The sequence below is a fragment of the Anser cygnoides genome, chromosome 1 (assembly GCF_040182565.1).
Source record: "Anser cygnoides isolate HZ-2024a breed goose chromosome 1, Taihu_goose_T2T_genome, whole genome shotgun sequence".
In the NCBI taxonomy this organism is placed as follows: Eukaryota; Metazoa; Chordata; class Aves; order Anseriformes; family Anatidae; genus Anser; species Anser cygnoides.
In genome coordinates this window covers 82,601,745-82,622,796 of record NC_089873.1, presented here as the reverse complement: position 1 = coordinate 82,622,796, position 21,052 = coordinate 82,601,745, and the positions used below count along the sequence as shown (strand labels likewise).

At 38.6% G+C, this 21,052-nt stretch overlaps 1 protein-coding gene across 22 annotated transcripts in view; it reads right to left on the bottom strand.

Annotated features, from left to right (window-relative positions):
* Positions 1 to 21,052, bottom strand: part of ROBO2 (roundabout guidance receptor 2) — a 473,555-nt gene that overhangs the window by 40,493 nt on the left and 412,010 nt on the right. For 15 of the 22 annotated variants that reach the window (XR_010833100.1, XM_067001298.1, XM_067001316.1 and 12 more), the window contains 5 exons: positions 17,153 to 17,195; positions 15,412 to 15,539; positions 9,752 to 10,033; positions 9,256 to 9,381; positions 4,806 to 4,962 (listed from right to left, as the gene is read on the bottom strand). Coding sequence is in view for 21 of the 22 variants with exons in the window: in XM_067001298.1 (XP_066857399.1) it covers positions 4,806 to 4,962; positions 9,256 to 9,381; positions 9,752 to 10,033; positions 15,412 to 15,539; positions 17,153 to 17,195 (736 nt within the window). In the remaining variant the exon portion in view is untranslated. The remainder of the gene's footprint in view (positions 1 to 4,805; positions 4,963 to 9,255; positions 9,382 to 9,751; positions 10,034 to 15,411; positions 15,540 to 17,152; positions 17,196 to 21,052) is intronic. The other 7 variants (XM_067001311.1, XM_067001275.1, XM_067001322.1 and 4 more) reach the window with 1 other exon arrangement.

Here is a 21,052-nt window from a genome sequence, read left to right as displayed (position 1 = left end):
TGTAAAATGTCCAAAAAGCCACCAATTATACAATGCATTTAACCAAAAATAAACCTGCAAGGAAAAGCAAGCAAACCTAACAGATTATCATCTGTATATAGTAACTACATAAATTATACAGTAAGTTAAATTTCTGGAACCACCACAGTGAATATTACAGAATCACAGAATCACAGAATCATCTAGGTTGGAAGAGACCTCCAAGATCACCTAGTCCAACCTCTGACCTAACACTAACAAGTTCTTCACTAAACCATATCACTAAGCTCAACATCTAAACAGTTTTTAAAGACCTCCAGGGATGGTGACTCAACCACCTCCCTGGGCAGCCCATTCCAATGCCTAACAACCCTTTCAGTAAAGAAGTTTTTCCTAATATCCAACCTAAACCTCCCCTGGTGCAACTTTACCCCATTCCCCCTCGTCCTGTCACCAGGCACGTGGGAGAATAGACCAACCCCCACCTCGCTACAGCCTCCTTTAAGGTACCTGTAGAGAGCGATAAGGTCACCCCTGAGCCTCCTCTTCTCCAGGCTGAACAAGCCCAGCTCCCTCAGCCGCTCCTCGTAAGACTTGTTCTCCAGACCCCTCACCAGCTTCGTTGCCCTTCTCTGGACTCGCTCGAGCACCTCCATGTCCTTCTTGTAGTGAGGGGCCCAACACTGAACACAGTACTCGAGGTGCGGCCTCACCAGAGCCGAGTACAGGGGGACAATCACTTCCCTAGACCTGCTGGCCACACTGCTTCTTATGCAAGTCAGGAAGCTGTTGGCCTTCTTGGCCACCTGAGCACAGTGCCGACTCATATTCAGCCAACTATCAACCAATACTCCCAGGTCCTTCTCGGCCAGGCAGCTTTCCAGCCACTCATCTCCCAGCCTGTAGCTCTGCTTGGGGTTGTTGCGCCCCAGGTGCAGGACCCGGCACTTGGCCTTGTTGAACTTCATGCAGTTGACCTCAGCCCATTGGTCCAGCCTATCCAGATCCTCCTGCAGAGCCTTCCTTCCCTCGAGCAGATCGACACACGCACCTAACTTGGTGTCATCTGCAAACTTACTGAGGGTGCACTCGATCCCCTCATCCAGGTCATCGATAAAGATATTATAGAGGACTGGCCCCAGTACTGAGCCCTGGGGGACTCCACTAGTGACCGGCCTCCAACTGGATTTGACTCCATTCACCACAACTCTTTGGGCCCGGCCATCCAGCCAGTTTTTAACCCAACAAAGCGTACGCCAGTCCAAGCCCCAAGCAGCCAGTTTCTTGAGGAGAATGTTGTGGGAAACGGTGTCAAAAGCCTTACTGAAATCAAGGTAGACCACATCCACAGCCTTTCCCTCATCCACCAAGCACGTCACTTTGTCATAGGAGATCAGGTTCGTCAAGCAGGACCTGCCTTTTTTAAACCCATGCTGACTGGGCCTGATTGCCTGCTTCCCTGTAAGTGCCGCATCCATGTTCTTTTTGATTCCCCGAGTAAATACAGCTTGGAAAAATGCAACCTTTTTCAAAATGTAACCTTTTGCAAATACTTCTCATTAAATTCCAAACACCTTAATTTCAATAGGGACCTCTGACAGTAATTTCATAATAATCAATTGTAAGTCCTTAAATATGTTCTGTTGGACAAACATGAAACTTTACATTTCTAATATTTTTATTTTATTCTTAGCACTTTAATTCTATATTAATCTTTTTCTGTTAAAAAGCATGGTTCATTACATTGACAGTGCTTCGTCTTCAAAATAAAAAATAGGTGATAGGTGATAGGGAACATTCTATAAGAATTCTGGTTCAATACAAACATGGTTGCAGGAGAGAAAGCTTCCCTCTCTAGGCCCTGCAAGAAAGCATTTTTTTTTTTTTTAATGTAAAAGGTATTATCTTCTATACTTTTTCTAAAGAAAACTACTATCACATATATTGACATCCAGCAGCTAATACTCTGTTTTAAGGTGTGATCAATAGTAAGAAATAAAAATAACAAATATTAACTATATGAAGACTGCCTTTTCCAGGGTTGGCTCAAGATCATGCATATTACTGGTGAAAAAAAAATATAAATAGATGATAAAGAAGAAGAAAGAAGCATTTCCCTACTGTTGAGCTCATTATATAAAACCAATCAAAAGCATCTTCTCTGTAAAAGGCGGAAAGGGAAAGTTTGATTGGAAGCTACTACAGAAGAACAGAAATTTCAAACACCCTGAAGTATATACAAGTGAAAATTAAGGAAAACAGCAAGGAACAAGCACAGAGTTTGTAGAAAACTAGGAAGAAGGGGAAAGTTTCACAGAAAAGAGCTCACTAGGGAAACAACACTAATAAACAGACTTTCTGCACAGGTTCAACGGGAATGCAATACATCCCCAAATATACCATGTCACAAAAAATGGCTGCTTGGATTTACATATTCACCCTTTCTTATGTGTGTTGCAGTTCATGGAAAAATGGAGGTGAATGCAGACCTTGATTCTTCTGGGGACAAGATGGTAGAGAGAGTCAAGAATGTGGTTTTTTGTTTGTTTTTGTTTTTCTTCCCTTTATGATTAAGTTAGGTGACTTTTTTCTAACACTGCTATTGTGGATTATTTCTTAAATTTTTTTAGCCAACAGGCACTACTGTTAATATCTAGTAAGTAAAATCAGGTATCAAAATTGTTTAGTTTATTTGGGAAGTCATGCCAATGAAACTCACATTTGAATTCAAGAGTCATAGGAAGAGATGCACAGAAAAATAAGTATCTGTTTATACGCCAGATTCCTTGTTTTATTGCTCTAAATGTTCACCTTTTATATCACATTGTGAGAACTTTAACAAAGTCTTCATCTTTTCTGACTGGAAATTAATTTTTCATTTGTAATTCACAATATAATTATGTCTGCAAATAATTAATTTTAAAGTTAAAACACATTGAACTTATTATACATAGTATACATCAAAGAAAACCAAGAAAAACAAAACAGTTAAAAAATTAAAAAGAAAAGACATTTTAAAACTCAATATGTCAATATTAAATGGAGCATAAGGAATGCAGTCTATGATTCATACCATTTTAGCATGTTGAAAACCACAGAAACAAGATCAACGCCTGAATACAATATGGCTATTAGCAGTGGGTAGATCCTCAGGAAGTATGGGGATTGCAGCTTCATTGGGTTCATTGAAGCTTTTTACAAAATGCTGTAGCTCAGGACTGATATTGGAAGATTCTGTATTTGTCTTTGATTGGTAAAATGCACACTAGAAGATCTTGTTACAACTACTACTAATTTGAAAGATAAACAGAAGAAAAACTGAATTGTTGGGAACCTGTAACACTGGTGATTACCTTAAGCTTAGATAACCAGTGTTGTCTTGGTGACCAGTATAATTCCCTGTAGCTAGATAACAGATACTTTATGAAACTGAGGAGTCGAGCCCTGTGTCACAAGGGATTTCCCTAGAAGGTATTTCCATTTACCTTTTATGCTATTTCATTGTCCTTGAAGAAAATCCAAGTTGTTTGCCTTCTGTAGCATAATTATTTTAGTGAAATCGCTGCACATGTGTTTTAAGGACATAAACTGATAAGGACAAATACTATATGGCTAAACCATCTTAAATTTATTTTAGCTTTTTATAACAGGATACAGAAAATAATGGCTATCTGCAATTTTTGCCTTGAGATTTAAACAATACTTACAACCAGTATGTAAATCCATTTTCCCTTACATTTACATTGGAATTCTAATTCTAATACAGCCTGAATGAACTTCATTTTAAAAGGAATTCAACTGACTTACAGTTAGTTACTGTTCAGTTTAAAAGTTGAAAGACTTTGCATAAATTAAAAAATTAACATTTAATTCTGATTTTCACCATAAAAGTAGCGTTGATCAATTCATGCTTACAAAGCAGATAGCACTTGAAATATTTTTATTCAGTAAAGCTATTACAATGATTTTTAAAACATAAGCTTCATCCTTAGGAAATATTGATTAATCCATGTATTTAAACAGGCAGATTTGTCCCAGACCGAACTCTAATGTTTCTCAAAGGCTCCAACAGTGTTGATCACAGTAAACTATTTTTTTTTAATATATTCTGATTTTCCTTCAGAGTTTGATAATCTGGTATTTCATGTAATTTCACATTATAAAAAGCATAATTGTTCTCTGTGCAGGAAATGTCTCTTTCCTCTTATTTACTACTTTCTATGTCATTTTGTGTCTTTAAGAACAAGTTTAAGCTATCCAAAAAATAAGTGTAAGGTTCCAGCTCAAGAGTTGTTTAAATTCAAAAAATGCCTACAAATAACATGCCTTCCTCAACTGCGAAATTTCTTCTAAGAGCTGATGAGAAGATTATCGTCCACTGGTTGATCTTCAAAAATTAATCCAATTTAGTTTGGGGTTTCTGTTCTGTTGGCTCCAATATTTCTAAACATCAAACCAGTGAAAAAATACAGGAGCCAGATTATGTCATCCTTACTCACTGAGTCCCATCATCTGCAAGCAGTCCCAACAGAATTCAATTAGGCTACCTGTGAAGTGAGATACTTCTCAGAATGAGTAAGCAGAGAAACCCTACATGATGATGAAGCAAGGTCACTTTTATTTCCATCTTCAGTCACTATCACAAGAAGCTATAATAATATTCCTCCTCCATAGCCTTCAATAGGTCTATAGGATAAGGCGCTCTCATTTGTTAAGCAAAATAGAATAACATTCTCATTTGGAAAAAAAAAGAAAAAAAAAAAAAGAAAAAAGCCTCATTCCCACAAACCACAGACTTTTCTTCAACAGAAAAAGAAAAAAATTACCCTGCTTCTTGCTGATCCACCCCGTAGTGTTCCAGCTCTGTGCCTGGAAGCGGCTGCACAGGAGGGGGTGGGAGGGGAACACTGGCCCAATTTGAACCATTATTTTTCTGGGGTTTGGCAGTATTTTTGTTTTTCTTCTTTTTCCCTCCTTTGCCACCTGCAAAGGAAAAAAGAAAAATAAAATGTTTGAGATATGTGAAAAAAAGCTGGCTATTTTCATTTCTTTTAAAGAATTGGGATTCCAGATGGCATGCCCCAAAACAGAAGATGTATTTATATCTTAGCAGAATCAGTATCAATGTGCTAATGTTGTTAGAGGTTATAAATAATAATAGAATGGAAAAACATTCTGAATAAATGTTTAAAATCACTTTTTTTTAAATGTGAACTCCATATATTTGCACAAGAGTGCACAACCAAGGAAAGACATATCTTGTTGCCTCAGAAATATATTTACTGATTTATTCATGTATGCTTTATGACTTCTTACACTCGCTGATGGATAAAAATATAATGGACCATAGCAAATTCTTTCAAATGTCAGAATCTGGTGTGCTTATAACACTGTTTTGCATAATCTCTTTCTGTGGAAAACACAGAGGTTAAGGACACAATCTTAAAAATTGTCATTAGACTCAAATTTTGTCAGCCAGAACAACAAGTGTAAGTTGTCAAAACCAAAAAGAAATGGTGTTTTGCTGATAGGAATTTACTAAGTTATATTTTTTTTAAATACCAGGAAGTCATTTGCAATATTTTAGGACTACCTGTTTCACAGGATTCAAATACCTTGTGCTGCTATAGAGAACAGGCTCTATTCCTGACATACAGCTCTAATGGAACAGCTTGAGGAAATGAATTGAGCAATGCATTTTACTTAAGCTCTCTTCTCTTATCATTCTTTTGACCACTTTTCCAGCTGAGACACTTCAGTTTGTGGGAAAGTGATCTTACAGAAAAAGCTCTCTTCCTACTTGTTTTGCTTCTTTTATTTTGCCTTGACCCTTTTTTTCTAGTCAGGAATTCACTAGTAGGAAGACTGGGACAAAAAAATATTTCAAATTCCTTGACTACTTCACAACCCATCTTTTGCCATTTTATCGAGGCTTTCAAACTGGATTGTTGGATGGAAGAATGGTTTGTCATATATGCTTTTCCAGTGGGGTACCCAGCTAGCAGTTACTCCTGCCTTGCCTGTTGCAGAAAGCACAGTCTAATCCAGTTAACACAGCGTCATCTCATGCTGATTTATAGGGATTAGACAAAAAATTTAAAAAAATCTCAACAGTAATTAATCAAAAAAGCCACAACTGACTTGTAAGGCATGGTGGCATTGTGTAGCACCACCTTCTATGTCACGGTCTTAGTTTTAGGCACATCCAGAAGGAGGTGCAATTCTGGTAACATAGACAAGCACTTGTCACAGGGCTTTTGGTCTAAAAGACAATGGCTCTCTTCTGTTATCTCCAGCTGTCAGCTGAACCAAAAAAAAGAAGGAATAGAGAGGGAAGGAACAACATGACTGTGTGACTTCTCTTTTCACCTCCTGTTATGGCTGCTAGAGCCAGGGCAATGAGTCCGGCAAGGTTTCTAATCAGCCTGTCTGGCAGCAGATTGCAATTTGCTTTCCACTACTGAATTCCAGACCAGAGCTCTTCCTTGCTTGTGTTGGAGTTTTTACAGTAAGTCCAGCCAAGATCCTGTCATTCACTATGTGGGAACTGAACTGATATTCCATCTAGTAGGCTGCAAGACAGGCTCTTCTCTCCTTTTGCAGCCTGGCAGAGAGGAAGGCTTTCTTGAAAAGGGAAAGAACATTTTGATCAACAGTAAAGAAACTCCAATGATGGTGGCAATGGAGGAACAAATACATGAAACTTCTGCAGGGCAAACAAAGCTTTCAAAGCACAGGTATGGGGGAAAGCGGAGTTAGAAGAAGGAAGGATGTGAATTTAAATTTGTAGGGAAAATTTAGAAAAGTCAGAAGGATCAGGAGCAAATAACAGCTAAGGCAGGAGTGGCGTCTTTGGGAGAAAAGCATATGCATAAGTGTGTATGTGTGTGTATCACGGGGGATTTAAACTAAGAGTACTCAAGGAAGAGAAATGGAGAGATCTTCAGCTTAGAGACTAGTTGAGTTGGAGAGGGAGATTTTGAAAGTATAGCATGTTGGTAATCTGAGGAGAGTGGTAAAATGGAGATTGGATGTGTGGGGTGCTAGATTCAACTGGATTTAGGGTGGGGTTGCAAAGAAAGGTCAAAGGTAACAGAGCTATTAGAAAGGGTGAAGCAGAGATCTGATCTCAAATGAAGAAATAAAAGAAAGGAAGTCCAAGGTCATTACTGGTAGGGAAAGCAGCCTACGCTGTACAGTTGGGCAGGAGATTTCTCTTCTCCTATCCTCATGGGCAGAATTACTCCACTGTCAGACTAGCGGAACCTCATAGACATAATGCCTGATGTGTGTTTGAAACACAGAAGCCTTGTTTCCCCATAGCGATGATGCTTGATATTTCAGTGTCTCCTCACACTGAAATTCAATTATATCGTTTAAATCTCTAGATGATTCAGGTCCTGGAAAAAGAATTTTCCAGTTGGCCTGATGATCACAGGACTGACATAAGGTGGGAGCTGTGCAAAGTACAGCCACAAAACTTCCCTACCTCACAAAGCAGTTGAGTGTTGAGCTATTTTTCATTCCACATTACAGTGAGATTTTTCATAATATTCATTGGAGATAGAAGAGAGACTTAGTCAGAATAATATGTAGTACTTACTGCAGAAGTGAGAGAACAAGTCCCTGCTCACCCTGATAGGACTAGGTAATCAAAGCTGGTCTCTTACTCCAATAATGCTCTAATTATCAGACTATTTGAAGGTCTCTCCCAACTTCTCATGTATTACAGAGATAATTAGTCTGTACTACAGACATAATTAGTGAGCAAGGGAGAGCAAAATACTGACTCTGTAGTCCAGTAGTCTGACACTCATCTAAGCCATGGGACATCCAGATGTGAGCTGTTTTGATCACAACAGGAGTAGTCTGGCCATAGAAAAGCAGGTTACCAGAAGTCTCCATGTCTCATCAAAAATTGTACTTCAAGCTGAGAAATACTACACAAAACATGTTTCACTTGAAATATTTTTTCAAAGTCCAGCTTTTGATCAACTGGCATTTTCTAACAAAAAACTTCAATTGTATCTTCTCAGAAAGTTCTCAGGAACCTGTAGCTGTCAACACATCTAAAGTGTGATACTACCCTCTGATAACTGGCACATATGTACCTGAGCATATCAATTTCTGCATTTTCATGTAGCCACAGGAGCAAGCTAATTTCCTAAGCCTCATGTTAACACACCTCACATACAAGGAACAAGAACCATTCCTGAAGTGTCATATGAACTCAGCTCTCACATACCTCTCTGTCAGAGCTATAAATCTATTTTTCAATCTCAGCTAATATTACCCACGAGAACACAAGATTTGCAAATACCTTTGCCTATCTGCAGTATGGGCCAATGTTTATAGGCTTCAAATCTCGACACTCAATTTGAATAGTCATTTAAATTGACATAAAGAAGCCATTTCTAGAGTTTATCTGTTACTGTTGTGATTGCTCCATCTTATAGTGGAAATTCAAAAGGCTATGGATTTAATAGGAATTTGAAACTGAAGTCCCTTCAGCTCTCTCATATTTTGGTTATGTATAATAGCAGACTTTCATTTTAATTGCTGGCTTTTCAGTTTTCATCTTGAAAAAAAAATACATAATTATATAAAAAAAAGCAACAAGTAAGCAAAATTAAAGAAATCAAGAAAAAGGTGTATTTAAATATAATATGCAATCACACATATTACAATCATTTTCATCCAATGAAAATGTGTCATGTTTCCAATATAACATGCAGCACACACACGAAATTTACATTCTGTTTGTATGCAGACTTGGTGCATTTTTTGAAACCTTAATCATCTTGGAGGGCCTACTTTTATCTCTGAGTTTCTTGATTGAAATACAGCATTTACAAACAGCTCATGGGAGTGGTGAATCTGTTAACAACTCAACAAAAATATTAATCTCCTCATGAAGTTCGTTGTGGGGTTGCCTATAATCTGAGGACTGATGTGGAAACATATTCACACTACGAACTGTGGTATCAGGGAAAGGACATGACAAGGCAAGCTTTGCAATTGTGCTGACAAGTGCTGGGCACAATGGCTGGAAGGATTCTCCAATTAGCTCCATAGTTTTTGCAGAAGACATTTTGGGGTTTTCTGGGGCTTTTATTTTTTTTGTTAGAGACCGACATGACACCTTTCACCGACGTCCCAGTGGGCAGGCAAGCTCACACCTATCTGCAACATGAGTCTGGGAGGTTTCCTGCCTCCCTGGTGAGATGCTGATGAACACCCCTCCGTCCCTCACCCACCCACGGCGGTGGAACCAACCTGAGAGGCTGCCACTCCTTTCGGAGCTGTTGTGGGAGCTGGTGGTGCTGAAATCCTGTGACTGGTTGTGTGGTAATCTATTAGCCAATCCCTCAGCCACGCGGTAGTCAGGGATGTAAAGCAAGGCTAAGGGTTAAAGGGCAAAGGTCACAGTGGCATCGTGTGATTAGTTGACAGCACAAGCACATGCAACACATGCAGTTAGCAAGTCAGCGGCAGATGTGGTGGGGCCGCGAGTTTTGATTTTTTTGTTAATGTATACCTGTCCTAGCCTAAGGGAAGGCATATGGGTTGGTGATTATCACAGGACAAAGAGAACTAAAAGCACAGAACACTATATTTTGTGACTGCGTGAGTTTCAGCATGCATGCAAGGTGTATAAACATTAGTTACAGTAAATATGAGCAGTGTCTCACATGCTAAAAAGGCTTTGCTAATTCATGCAAAATGATATGGTATAAATCCAAGGGCTCTGGAAAATAAGAGCTGTAATTACCATTGTTGCCTTTGCCTTGGTCTGGGAGAGAGTAACCAAATCCTATCAGGTCATTTTTTTGCTGAATTGAGCTCTTCCACTGAGGATCAGGTAAGTCGACTGCCAACTCATGGATGCTGTTGGAATGCAGTATCTGGGTGGTGGCATATGGTGTAGCTTGCGTTATTTGGCTGGAACTGTTGTAACTAGTTTTTGTGGTGAAGTCAATGCTGCTGTAAATGGCTCCATCAGAAAGCATAGTAGCAGTTTTATCTCCTTGCCCCGGCACTGGTGGCAGCACATCTGTGGTGAGCACAGGGGAATGAAACAAATCATTGATGCACAGGAAGCCTGAAAGTATCAAGGTTTAAGATGAAAAATAAATGTGTCATTTTGCACGTTTGCATTTCAGCTGAGACAGGTCCATGAGCCAACGAAGGGAAGATGATATACAACCAATGCCAAGCTATCAGCATCTGTGACAGGCCTACCACTTGTCCTTCACGTCTCACTGCCTAAAACCATCTTTTTTTTCCATACCTTCAACTGTGAAAGTGAAGTTTGGAATATTTCTCTACTGAAGAACGTTTTCAATTGTTCATTCTATGTCAGAACCAATGAAACTGTCTGGGCTTCAGGGAAATGATGAAAGGGGTGAATCTACAAATCACAGAGGAAACTTTCCCAGCAAATATGTAGCAAAACTCTTAAATGGATGCCAAAGGTCTCAAAGTAATTTTTTAAGGCCATCACCTTGACTTCCTTCAAGTTTTATGCATCAGCTTATCTAATTTTCTTTTTGACATTAGCTAGTATATTTCTCCTTTTCAACAAAAGAAAAACCTGACAAAAACAAGTTGTTCCTGAAATGTGAAAGAAAATCTCTTATATTGAAGGGATTTAAGTGATCAGTCTCTTAAAATGGCAAAGCAGTCTTGATAACGGAGAACAACTTGTTCAAATACTCCAGTACATTTACCTGAAAAACAACAGTACAGCATATTTACTTAAATATCTATTGACTTTTCTATATCTTTTGAATCCTATCACACACCACAATTTGTACTTTTAATTGGTTAGATTGGCAGTCTCCTCACTAAACATTGCAGTGACATTTTCTGGTGGAATACTAGATTTGGATGTTGAGACTACTGAAGCGTGAAGAACGTAATGATGATCGGCACAATGTCCCAAGGAGAACCACTGCTCAGCAAATAACCCTCCTCTTGTTCTTTCAGAGGTCAATTATTTCAAATGCTGCTACTTTTACAAACTATTTAGACTCTGAAAAGATGAAATAATTCTGGAATCTATGTGTTAGAAAAGTGCATCATTTATATGCCATTTGCTCTATACAGTCTGATGGCAGATAGAGGTTCCAACTGCTGGACAGTAATTGAGATAACGCATAGTCTTATTAGCAAGGATGTTCAGATCCCATTTTAAGTATCGCAGAATTTTACATACATTAGGCTCCAAAGAGAAAAGAGAAGGGTTTCTGAGGCTCCATGCCAGACTCAGAAACAGGTGCTCTACAACCTAATACAACATAGCTGGCCTCACTGTCTCAGGATTTTTCAAACAAGATATGATAGCACAGCTTCCTCCCACTGTTTTCTTTGTTTCTTTTTTTTTTTTTTCCTGCGTTGACCACTTAGACCTCAGAACGACTTTCTATTGTATGCATGTGTGCAACACTGAATATTTAAATATGAACCTTAACATCTGCAGTCTCAGGGTAACAACGTAATATTAGCAATTAATAAGTCAATAACAAGTTTTCAGTAGGATACAGAAACAGAGATTAAATTTGAGTCTTCTTATAGAGTCATAGAACGGCTCAGGTTGGAAGGGATCTTAAAGATCATCTAGTTCCAACCCCCCTGCCATGGGCAGTGATATTACCCACTAGATCAGGTTGTCCAGGGCCTCGTCCAACCTGGCCTTGAACACCTCCAGGATGGGGCATCCACAGCTTCTCTGGGCGACCTCTTCCAGTGCCTCACTACCCTAACAGTGAATAATTTCCTCCTAATGCCTAATCTAAATCTCCCCTCTTTTAGTTTAAAACCATTCCCTCTTGTCCTATCATTATTTGTCTGAGCAAAAAGTTGCTCTCCATCTTTTTTATAAGACCCCTTTAAGTACTGAAAAGCTGAAATAAGGTCACCCTGGAGCCTTCCCTTCTTCAGGCTGAACATCCCCATCTCTCTCAGCCTTTCTTCATAGGAGAGGTGCTCCAGCCCTCTGATCATCTTCATGGACCTCCTCTGGACCCGCTCTAATTGGTCCACATCTTTCTTGTGCTGGGGGCCCCAGACCTGGACACAGCACTCCAAGGTGGGCCTCACAAGGGCAGAGCAGAGGGGAACAATCACCTCCTTTGACCTGCTGGCTACTCCTCTGTTGATGCAGCCCAGGACACAGTTGACCTTCTTGGCTGCAAGCTGATACTGATGGCTCATGTCAAGTTTTTTGTGGACTAGAACCCCCAAGTCTTTCTCTGCAGGGCTGCTCTCAAGGACTTCTTTTCCCAGTCTTTGCTCATGTCTGGGATTGCCCCAACCCAGATGCAGCACCTTGCACTTGGACTTGTTGAACCTCATTCGGTTCACATGGGCCCACTTCTCCAGCTTGTCCAGGTCCCTTTGGATGGCATCTCTTCCTTCTATTGTATCAACTGCACCACTCAGCTCAGTTTTATCTGCAGATTTGCTGAGGGTGCACTCAATCCCACTGTCTATGCTGTTGATAAAGATATTAAACAGCATCAGTCCCAGGACAGACCCCTGTGGGACACCAGTCATCACTGGCCTCCACCTGGACAAAGAGCCATTGACCACCACTCTCTGGGTGTGACTTTCAAGTCAATTCCTTATCCATTGCATGGTCCACCCATCAAATCCATATCTCTCCAATTTGGAGATCAGGATGTTATGTGGGACTATTGTTAGAATTTATTTTTGCAAGCAACAACAGGGGGATGGGAACCATCACATACTCAAAATACCTAAATTATATTGACTTATATCTGCAGAAAAAAATTAAGTGCAAAAAAAGTTATGATTAATGCAAACTACAGGTCATCTCTCAAACCCAGGTTATTACTATCTATCTGCATGTATCCAGTGTGTTGTATACACATGCCCAGGTAGCCAGGGGCAATATACAATCACAAAAACATCTACGTGCAAATGCAGAATGAGATGTGAGAGACAAGTGCAGTTCTACTCTACATGTATTTCATCCACATTATAAAGATTCAACCTTTCCACAATTGGCTTAATCAAAACATCACAGAAACACGGGACGACTGAGGTTTGAAGGGACCTCTGGAGGTCATCTGGTTCTATTCCCTTGCTCAAACAGGGCCACCTTGGACAGGTTGTCCAGGACCATGTCCATACAACTTTTGGCTATCTCCAAGGACTGCACAGCCTCTCTGGCCAGCCTCTACCAGTGCTCTGTCACCCACACAGTGAAGAAGTTTTTCCCAATATACAGACAGAATCTCTTGTGTTCCAGTTGTACCCATTGCATCTTGTCCAGGCACTAGGCACCACTGAAAATAACCTGTGTCTTTCTTCTTTGTACCCTTCCTTCAGGTATTTATACACATTGATAAGATCCCCCCTGAGATTCCTCTTCTCCGGGCTGAACAGTCCCACTGGACTGAAATCCAACAGACTGAAATTTATTAAGTAAATTCTGTTGTTGGTGTACAAAATCAATCAAGTCCAGCTCAACATGCGTATGTTGGATCTGCAGACTGACAGAACTAAACATTAGCAAAATGCTTGTCTCTCTCAAGTAATCAGAAATAAATCTATCTTTTAGAGCACATTTCTGGTTGCTGAAGAGGTGTCATCTCTAGATAGTCCTTTTTGAATGGAGAACTATACATTTGCACAGGCTTGAAAGGAAAGCTGCATAGTTTCCCACCAGCCAAGGATTTTCAGTCTGTCTTACTAATAAACTAAAGTTCTCCAGACTTTCTGGAAATTTTCAATACAACCACAATTACTTTTTTAAACTCAGAGAGACATATACAATAAGCACTCAAAGAGCTATTAAAGCACCATTTTACCAAGTGCCATAATCACCTAGTAAAAATCAAGTGTGATTTTCCCACCAAGCTGTCACAGCAGAAAAACCTCTGTACATTTAAGACCAAAGATGAACATACATTTCCCAATGGATATTTGCTACATTTCCCAATGGAGAGTTCCAAAAGTTCTCCAATATCCATCTTGTTTTGTAACTCTTGAGATAATTCAAATAGTTCTGAAGTACTTTCTGAAGGAATCTCTTTCTTGCTGACTCAGTACTATTTTGTGGTCTTATGTGATTCCAAACCTAACCTCTGCTTCCCACCCACAGCCTTGTTCTCAATTGCCAATCTGGGGCATAATGTGGATTTCACTCTTAAAGACAACATTAAAACTTCCCTCCTCAGTTTCTGCTCCAGAGTGAGCGATTGCCACCTTACTGTCTTCAGAATTCTTACAGGCCTTTAATATTACTCCAGACCTTTTAATCAGAAAAGAAGCCCGAGTACTATCTAAGCTGTTGAAACATATTAAAAGATATCTCACTTCAGATCCATCTACAATGCAGAAGCATCCAAACTTAACTGTTTCAATAGACAGGGATAAGTGGTCCCAAAACAGCCAGAATAAAAGTGTGAGCTGGACTGAAAAAAACATGGTTGGAATTAAGTTGCTGAAATTCCAAATATAACTGTTGCATTTCTTGGACAAATTTGGACCTATGCCTTATCCACCCTGAAGCCAAAAGCTTTAAAACATGCTTCCAATTTAAGTCTTATAGAACCAAATGCTAAAACAAAATGGTAATTTTTCTGTATTATGTGAGCTCATGAAAATATGGAAAAGTACTGAAGAGTTTTGTTGTGAATATCTTGAAAACAAAGAGGCTGGCAGATATTCAGTTGTCCTGTAACTATTATCAGAACTCTTGTTTACTTTATAATATTTTTGTAAGGCAAGAGCATTAAAACATTCTTATATGGAAAATGAATCCAGAATGCTCTAATGTAGTTTGAAATCAAAGTAATCAAACCACAGGGAAGAAGTTTTACACGGGAATGTATAACCAAAGCGAGGGACAGTTTTCAGAAGGCAGATTTTGTTACCACTCAAAATTAAATTCTTTTCACATTCATCACTTCAATGGTTTTATAGATTCTTTTTTTGCATTTTAATTTATTTTTAATATATAAAGTTGTCTGGGTTTTTGTATACTTATTCAGGTCTTAAAAACATTTACATACTCATTTATGCTAGGAAGTCTAACATAAGCATGTTCTTCCCATGTGCCCCAGGTCTCTGCTCTTACAATTGTCCTCTGTCCCTGGCTATACTGTCCTGCTCACATCCATGCAAAAGGGAACGGATCTGAGCAATAAGTAAGTTCATCATGAGATGGTGCTCTGACCCTGTCTCACCACTGTGGGGTAAAATACAAAGTAAAACTATGTTTTAAAGAAAGAGAAGGAGACACAGCAAAATAGACATTTTAAAACCAATTTTAAAATCCAATCTTGAGCCAAACATAGAAAGAACTATAGCAGTATAAAAATATTACACAGCATTTATCTAGATGTTAACTAAGAGAAATCTATTTTATACTGTATAGTGACTTGATAAAATGAAACCAACCTCCACGACTGAAATTGCCAAGATCATTGGGTCCACTAGTGCTGTTGTTTACTGGCAGACTTGTGGCAGGCCAAGAGTCTGCAAGCCAAGGATAACTGGGGTCACTTGCATTCAACAGACCTGGTCGACTGAAGCAGAATAAAAATAAAATAAAATAATAAAAAATATATACATACAATATACAATACATATACATATATATATATAAAAACAAAATTTAAATATCTGTGAGACAACTCCGGACACAACAGTGACTGAAGATGCCATATCACTTTTCTCCTATCATTGCACGTAAGAAACAGTTTAGGAGACTTTAATTTATTTCAAATTAAAAATGTGTAGCCTTTGATGATTTAAAGACCTTGAGCAGTTAATTAAGGATATATACAAATCAACTTTGTCAGTAGAAGTGGGACTAGGCATCAGTTGTGATTCTGCCAGAATCCAAATGAACTCCGTTGTCTGTGTGAAACAGGGGTTAGGCATGACCATCATGGGATCCTAAACCAGGGCTGAATGATAAATTACCACCTCAAGGGAACAATCACTCAAACTGATTGCTCCGTATCAGGCATTTCCAGGACTTTGGGCTACTATTTCTTCCTTGCCTTGCATCCCAAATGCACGCCTGTCATCTACAGGCTGGTAACTCCTTCTTTGAGCACTCTTGTATAGTTTAGAGGCAAAGAGGTTTGAGTAGGATTAATGGAAAGTCTGCAGCTATCTTTATCTGCCACTACTGCATGGTTTTTATATCCCTGTAATTTCAAGCTTTGAGAGCAGTATTAAACAGCAAATATGTTGGAAGAGAAGGTAAACTCGGGCCATAGGGCACTGTGCCTCTCTCACCCCAGGACAAACAGGCTGGAACTTAGCAAGGCACAGGGATTGTTTGTATTTGTATTTAACGAGGAAAACAAATCATGTCATGTAAACGCCCTCTTCCCCCAAGCAAAATCACAAAATCACCCTGATGCTTCTGACGCTCTTCTAGATTATTAATGCACTCATGAAGTTGGAGCAACACATATAATCATTGTACTTTAGTTCTGATAGACCCCTGTCTGGTACAATCCTTAAGAGAAACATAGGTTTCTATGGAAACAGCAATAAGAAGATCCATCGGCTTTCTCGCCACATCCACTAGCTCTCATTAGGCCTAATCTCTTTTTGCTAAAATATTGATTAAATGGGAGATTGGAAGTTATTACCAGAGCCTAATTACAATCTCCATATTGGCAAAGGGAAAATAGATGAGGATATATGGGTCCGTTATCAGCTTTTATCAATTTCAATTGAGTAGCCAAAGTTGTGGAATCCAGTCCTATCAATCTACAGCCTATTCATCATCCATGAATCATTTATTTTGTGATCGATTAAGTGTAATTGTTCACTCACAGCAATTTAGGGGGAGCCAATAAGGAGTCTTAAACAACAGCAACTTCATTTGCTAATGTCTAATTAATGCAATAAACATCCTGGTAACAAATGAACACATTCCTTGTGATATTTACTACGCGTTTCTTCCAGGGCATCTGGGAGATATGAAACATCTGGGCTTGATTCCTCTAAAGTGCACGACAGATAGATCATTAAACCTTGCGGTGAGCTTAACTCCTTCTGAAATTGTCAGTCTTATAAATGATCGTTTATTACCCAAGTGCATCACCTACAGAATTTTCAGATTCTTAATTAAAAAAAAAATAATATGATGAAAACACCTTTACACAAAGAAACGTACCTTCCATTGCTCATTAGTCCTCCATCTCCTCTTTGGAAAGTGACTGTATTTTGGTTGGAAAAACAAAACAAACATATATACACACACACGCACACACATATAAGACAGGGAGAAATGAATTAGTAATAATTACAAGTAACAATTCAAATTGCTTAGTGTCCAAGATCGAAGGCCTCTTGGCATCATCACGTAATAAAGTACAGAAATCACAAGAACAGGATCAAACACATTAGGATTACAATTTATTTAGGATTTCACTCACATTATTGATTAACATCAATCCGCTCTGTAGCTTGCAAAGCAAGCTGGCCTTGTGGGGAAAAAAATCCTGAATTTACCACAGACCCCATATGACTTTTTGTTGCAAGACTGTGCCACGTGATGAAATTGTTTTCTTGGCACGCTTTTGCTTCAGTACATGATGACATTGCACCAGTAAGTTAATAACATCATGTTGTAATGCAGTAATATAATGTCACCACACAAATATGCCATTTCCCAGGATAAATACAAAGAGGCAGCAGCTCTATTAGAGCTGAAGGAGTGAAAAAACGCATAAAGCTGCATCATTTCCACTAACAGCACGGTATAAGAACCAGCACACATAAATGCATACACACCAGTATCACAGGGAAGAAAAGCTGTTTTCAGTCTTGCAACTGGGGATGCCAAGGATACATTGTGGTACCATTCATGGGTATCTGACAAAAAATAGCCTATCCCTTTATCTATCTTATTAACAGGATTATGTTATAAGTAAACCCCCATTACTGGTGAGGTGTTAATTCACAAGGTTTGACACTCCTTTTTGAAGTGCTAGCTAATATTTTGAATTAAGGCCAAGAAACTACTCTGGTTCTCAATGGCAATATTCTATTACTTATTGTTGGGCATAGATAGGACTGACAATTAAATTATATCAGTGTCTTGGACACCTGAATCCTTACAGGTCCCTAACAAGATGAAGGGTAAAATTTCAGAGAGGAATGAACAAGTCTACAGCCAGCTTAATTTAAAACAGTTCCCGGTTCGGAAATACTATTTACGTTTCTGAGACAGACATTCTCATCATAGCTCCCAGAATATTTGTAACACTTTCCAAATATTAGTCCAAAGTACATTAATTCAAGATTAGGCTTTATATTATACCCTTTTCTAACCAGACAAAACTACTACATCCAATAGAAATGCTGTGGTCATTAAAAAGTTAGAAATGACATAAATCCACTGATGAAATGCTTCTGATATCTCAGAGAATATTTGTCACTTCATTAATTCCTGGGGTAATTTCACAGTATACATTCAGCAAAGAGGACAAAACTGACCCCTTTGGAAGCCCTGCTGAAGAGTGTTTGGATAGGGTGATTAATTACCCTTCACTGCAGAACAGACTAATATCCATATCAGAAAATCACTGCAGTCACATGTCATATCAAAATGGTTAATAGCTGAATTTTGAAAGGACGTAATCAAACCAATTAATGAAAAGAAAATCAAAATTCAGGTATGGGAAGTATTAAATAAAAGTCTGCTTTGAAAAACAGGACATGTTAAAAACATCGTGGCTAATTAAGTTTTGAGCTGATGCTACTTTCATTCACATTGTTTTTAACAGGCTGTCAAGTGACTGTATCACTCGTTGCTTAAACATGAATAATCCGAAGAGCTGTGGATGTCGTGTGAATATGCAAAGAGGTGGTACTGACCAGCTATGTTTCAAAATATGTTGGTCAAAAGTACACTAGCACTTCAGTATAGGTGCTGTTCCCTTTCTCCTTCTCCACTTCTCATTTAATACTCCAACCTTCTCCATTTGTCAAAGCAACAAGAAATAAGAAAAAGGAGAAACAAAGGTGCATTCAATAACAACCTTTGTAAATAAAGTTTACAGTTTTAAAAGAATTATAGTGCAACATATTTTCTGAAAAATTCCTGGGATTAATGATCTTGTTTCAACTACAGACTACCAGAAATGATTTTAAAGTAATGTTGCCACCAACTGCATAGTATGTACATGTGTCTGATATTTTACCTATGGATGTCATAAGGGGGGAAAAAAAATCAATACTTATGGTCTCAAAAATATTTATATTGCTAGTGTACCTCTATAAAGCAAAGCTAAAATGGGGGAGCTAGTAGGAAATCACAGCAATGTTTGCCAGACACATTCAATTTTCTGTTCAGTGAGGTATAGAGAAAACTCGATGGCATGCTGTGAGAAACATATTGAGAAGACATGACATTGAAACCTCTGCTCTAGAGCCATAATTGCTGCAGAATGGCTGTGGCATAAGAGCTTGTTGAGAAGAGACAAGTATTACAGTATTTGCTTTCTTTGCTGCTCCCTGTGTATGCTTTGTGATTGTAACCATTCCCTGTTTTTTCTTACATTAAACAATTTTATGCCCTCCCAATATAAACTCTGTTTTTAGAAGAACCTACCTTGCAGTGATACGGTTTTCTGGGGAAGACAGTGCCTGGCTTACATAATGAGCACGGAATTGGTAAGGAATACAGGTTCTTTCATTTACCCTCCCTCCCTGCATACCAATGTAAGGTTGGTTATAATTTTCATAAGAAAAGAAACAAGAAAGCATTGTAGATAGTACACTTGGTGGAAAAGACTCTGGAATATCAACTAAGCTAGCCAAAATTCTTCTTGGAATAAGTGAGGAGATGTCATCAGGATGTCACAGGAAAAAAAAAAAACAAAACACCACCATATTCCAGATGCCTTCCATAAATAGGTTCCCTGAGAGTGGATAGAGAAGGTGGCTTTCTTTTAGCATCAATATTGTGAAAGGAAAGACAGCTAACAACAGAAGACATGGTCAGGCTGCCAACATAAGCACTATGTTTATCATTCCTATTCCTACCATACATTTTGTCAGCATTTTTGCCTGCAGTTTGATTTCTGCAATTACAAAACAAGTCTAAATGCCTGAATTGGAGCATACTTAATGCAATGCAGACTTGTAGATGTCACTGTGAAAATAAAACACAGTCAGCTGGCTTTATTCATTCTGTCTCCACTTCAAAAAGATGCAGAGCAATTTCAAGGGGCAATGTAAGAGGAGGAAGGGAAGAATGTCCCTGTCACTGACCCACCCATCTCCCTTGGTTTTTATCACTGAGGAAGCAAAAAAGCTCTTTCAGCATTCTTTGCATCTGATATATGTTCTGAGAAAGGCTGCAGACCTGCAGGGATGAGATTTGCTTTCAAAAGAGGATGAAAAAAATAACCTCTGCATAGACAGATTTTGAAGGAATCCCCAGTAGCTTATATTTCAAGAACTGTAAGAATGCAGAAATATAATCTAAAGTGCATTTTAAATGCATAAATATTTAAGGAAATTATATTGTATACATTTGTATGAAGAACAGCATATGTTAAAGAGCTTTTTATATGCTTTTTATTAAATACATAAGGAGGTGCCCATACTATTTACTAGTATTATCTGACAAGGTTAAACTTAATCTTCATGCCTGCTAGGACTGGAAAAATATGAATGTATAGTAAGTTGACATTTTGAGGCAAGAAAGCTTTAGAAAGCTTTCTGTATGCCTATCTCTAGTAGGCCACATTTTCCTACCACAAATGAAAACTTTAATGTTGCCAGCCAAGTCTCATTCCTTTTTCTGATAAGCCGTTCCTCAAATGTGAATGTAGATTAATCCTCTTTTAATAAGCATTAACTCAGAACAGATAATCAGCATATAAAAATTCCATCAAATCTTCTGACTACCTTCGGACAATTCTGTCAAATACTTATCCTCATTTAACAGTTTCAGGAGCTGAGCATAAAATGTGTAGCATTCCATAATTTTCCATCTGTCTATTTTTAATCTGCTTTTGTTTACTTGGTTTCATGAAATCTTTAATCCCAAGGAGCACTACTC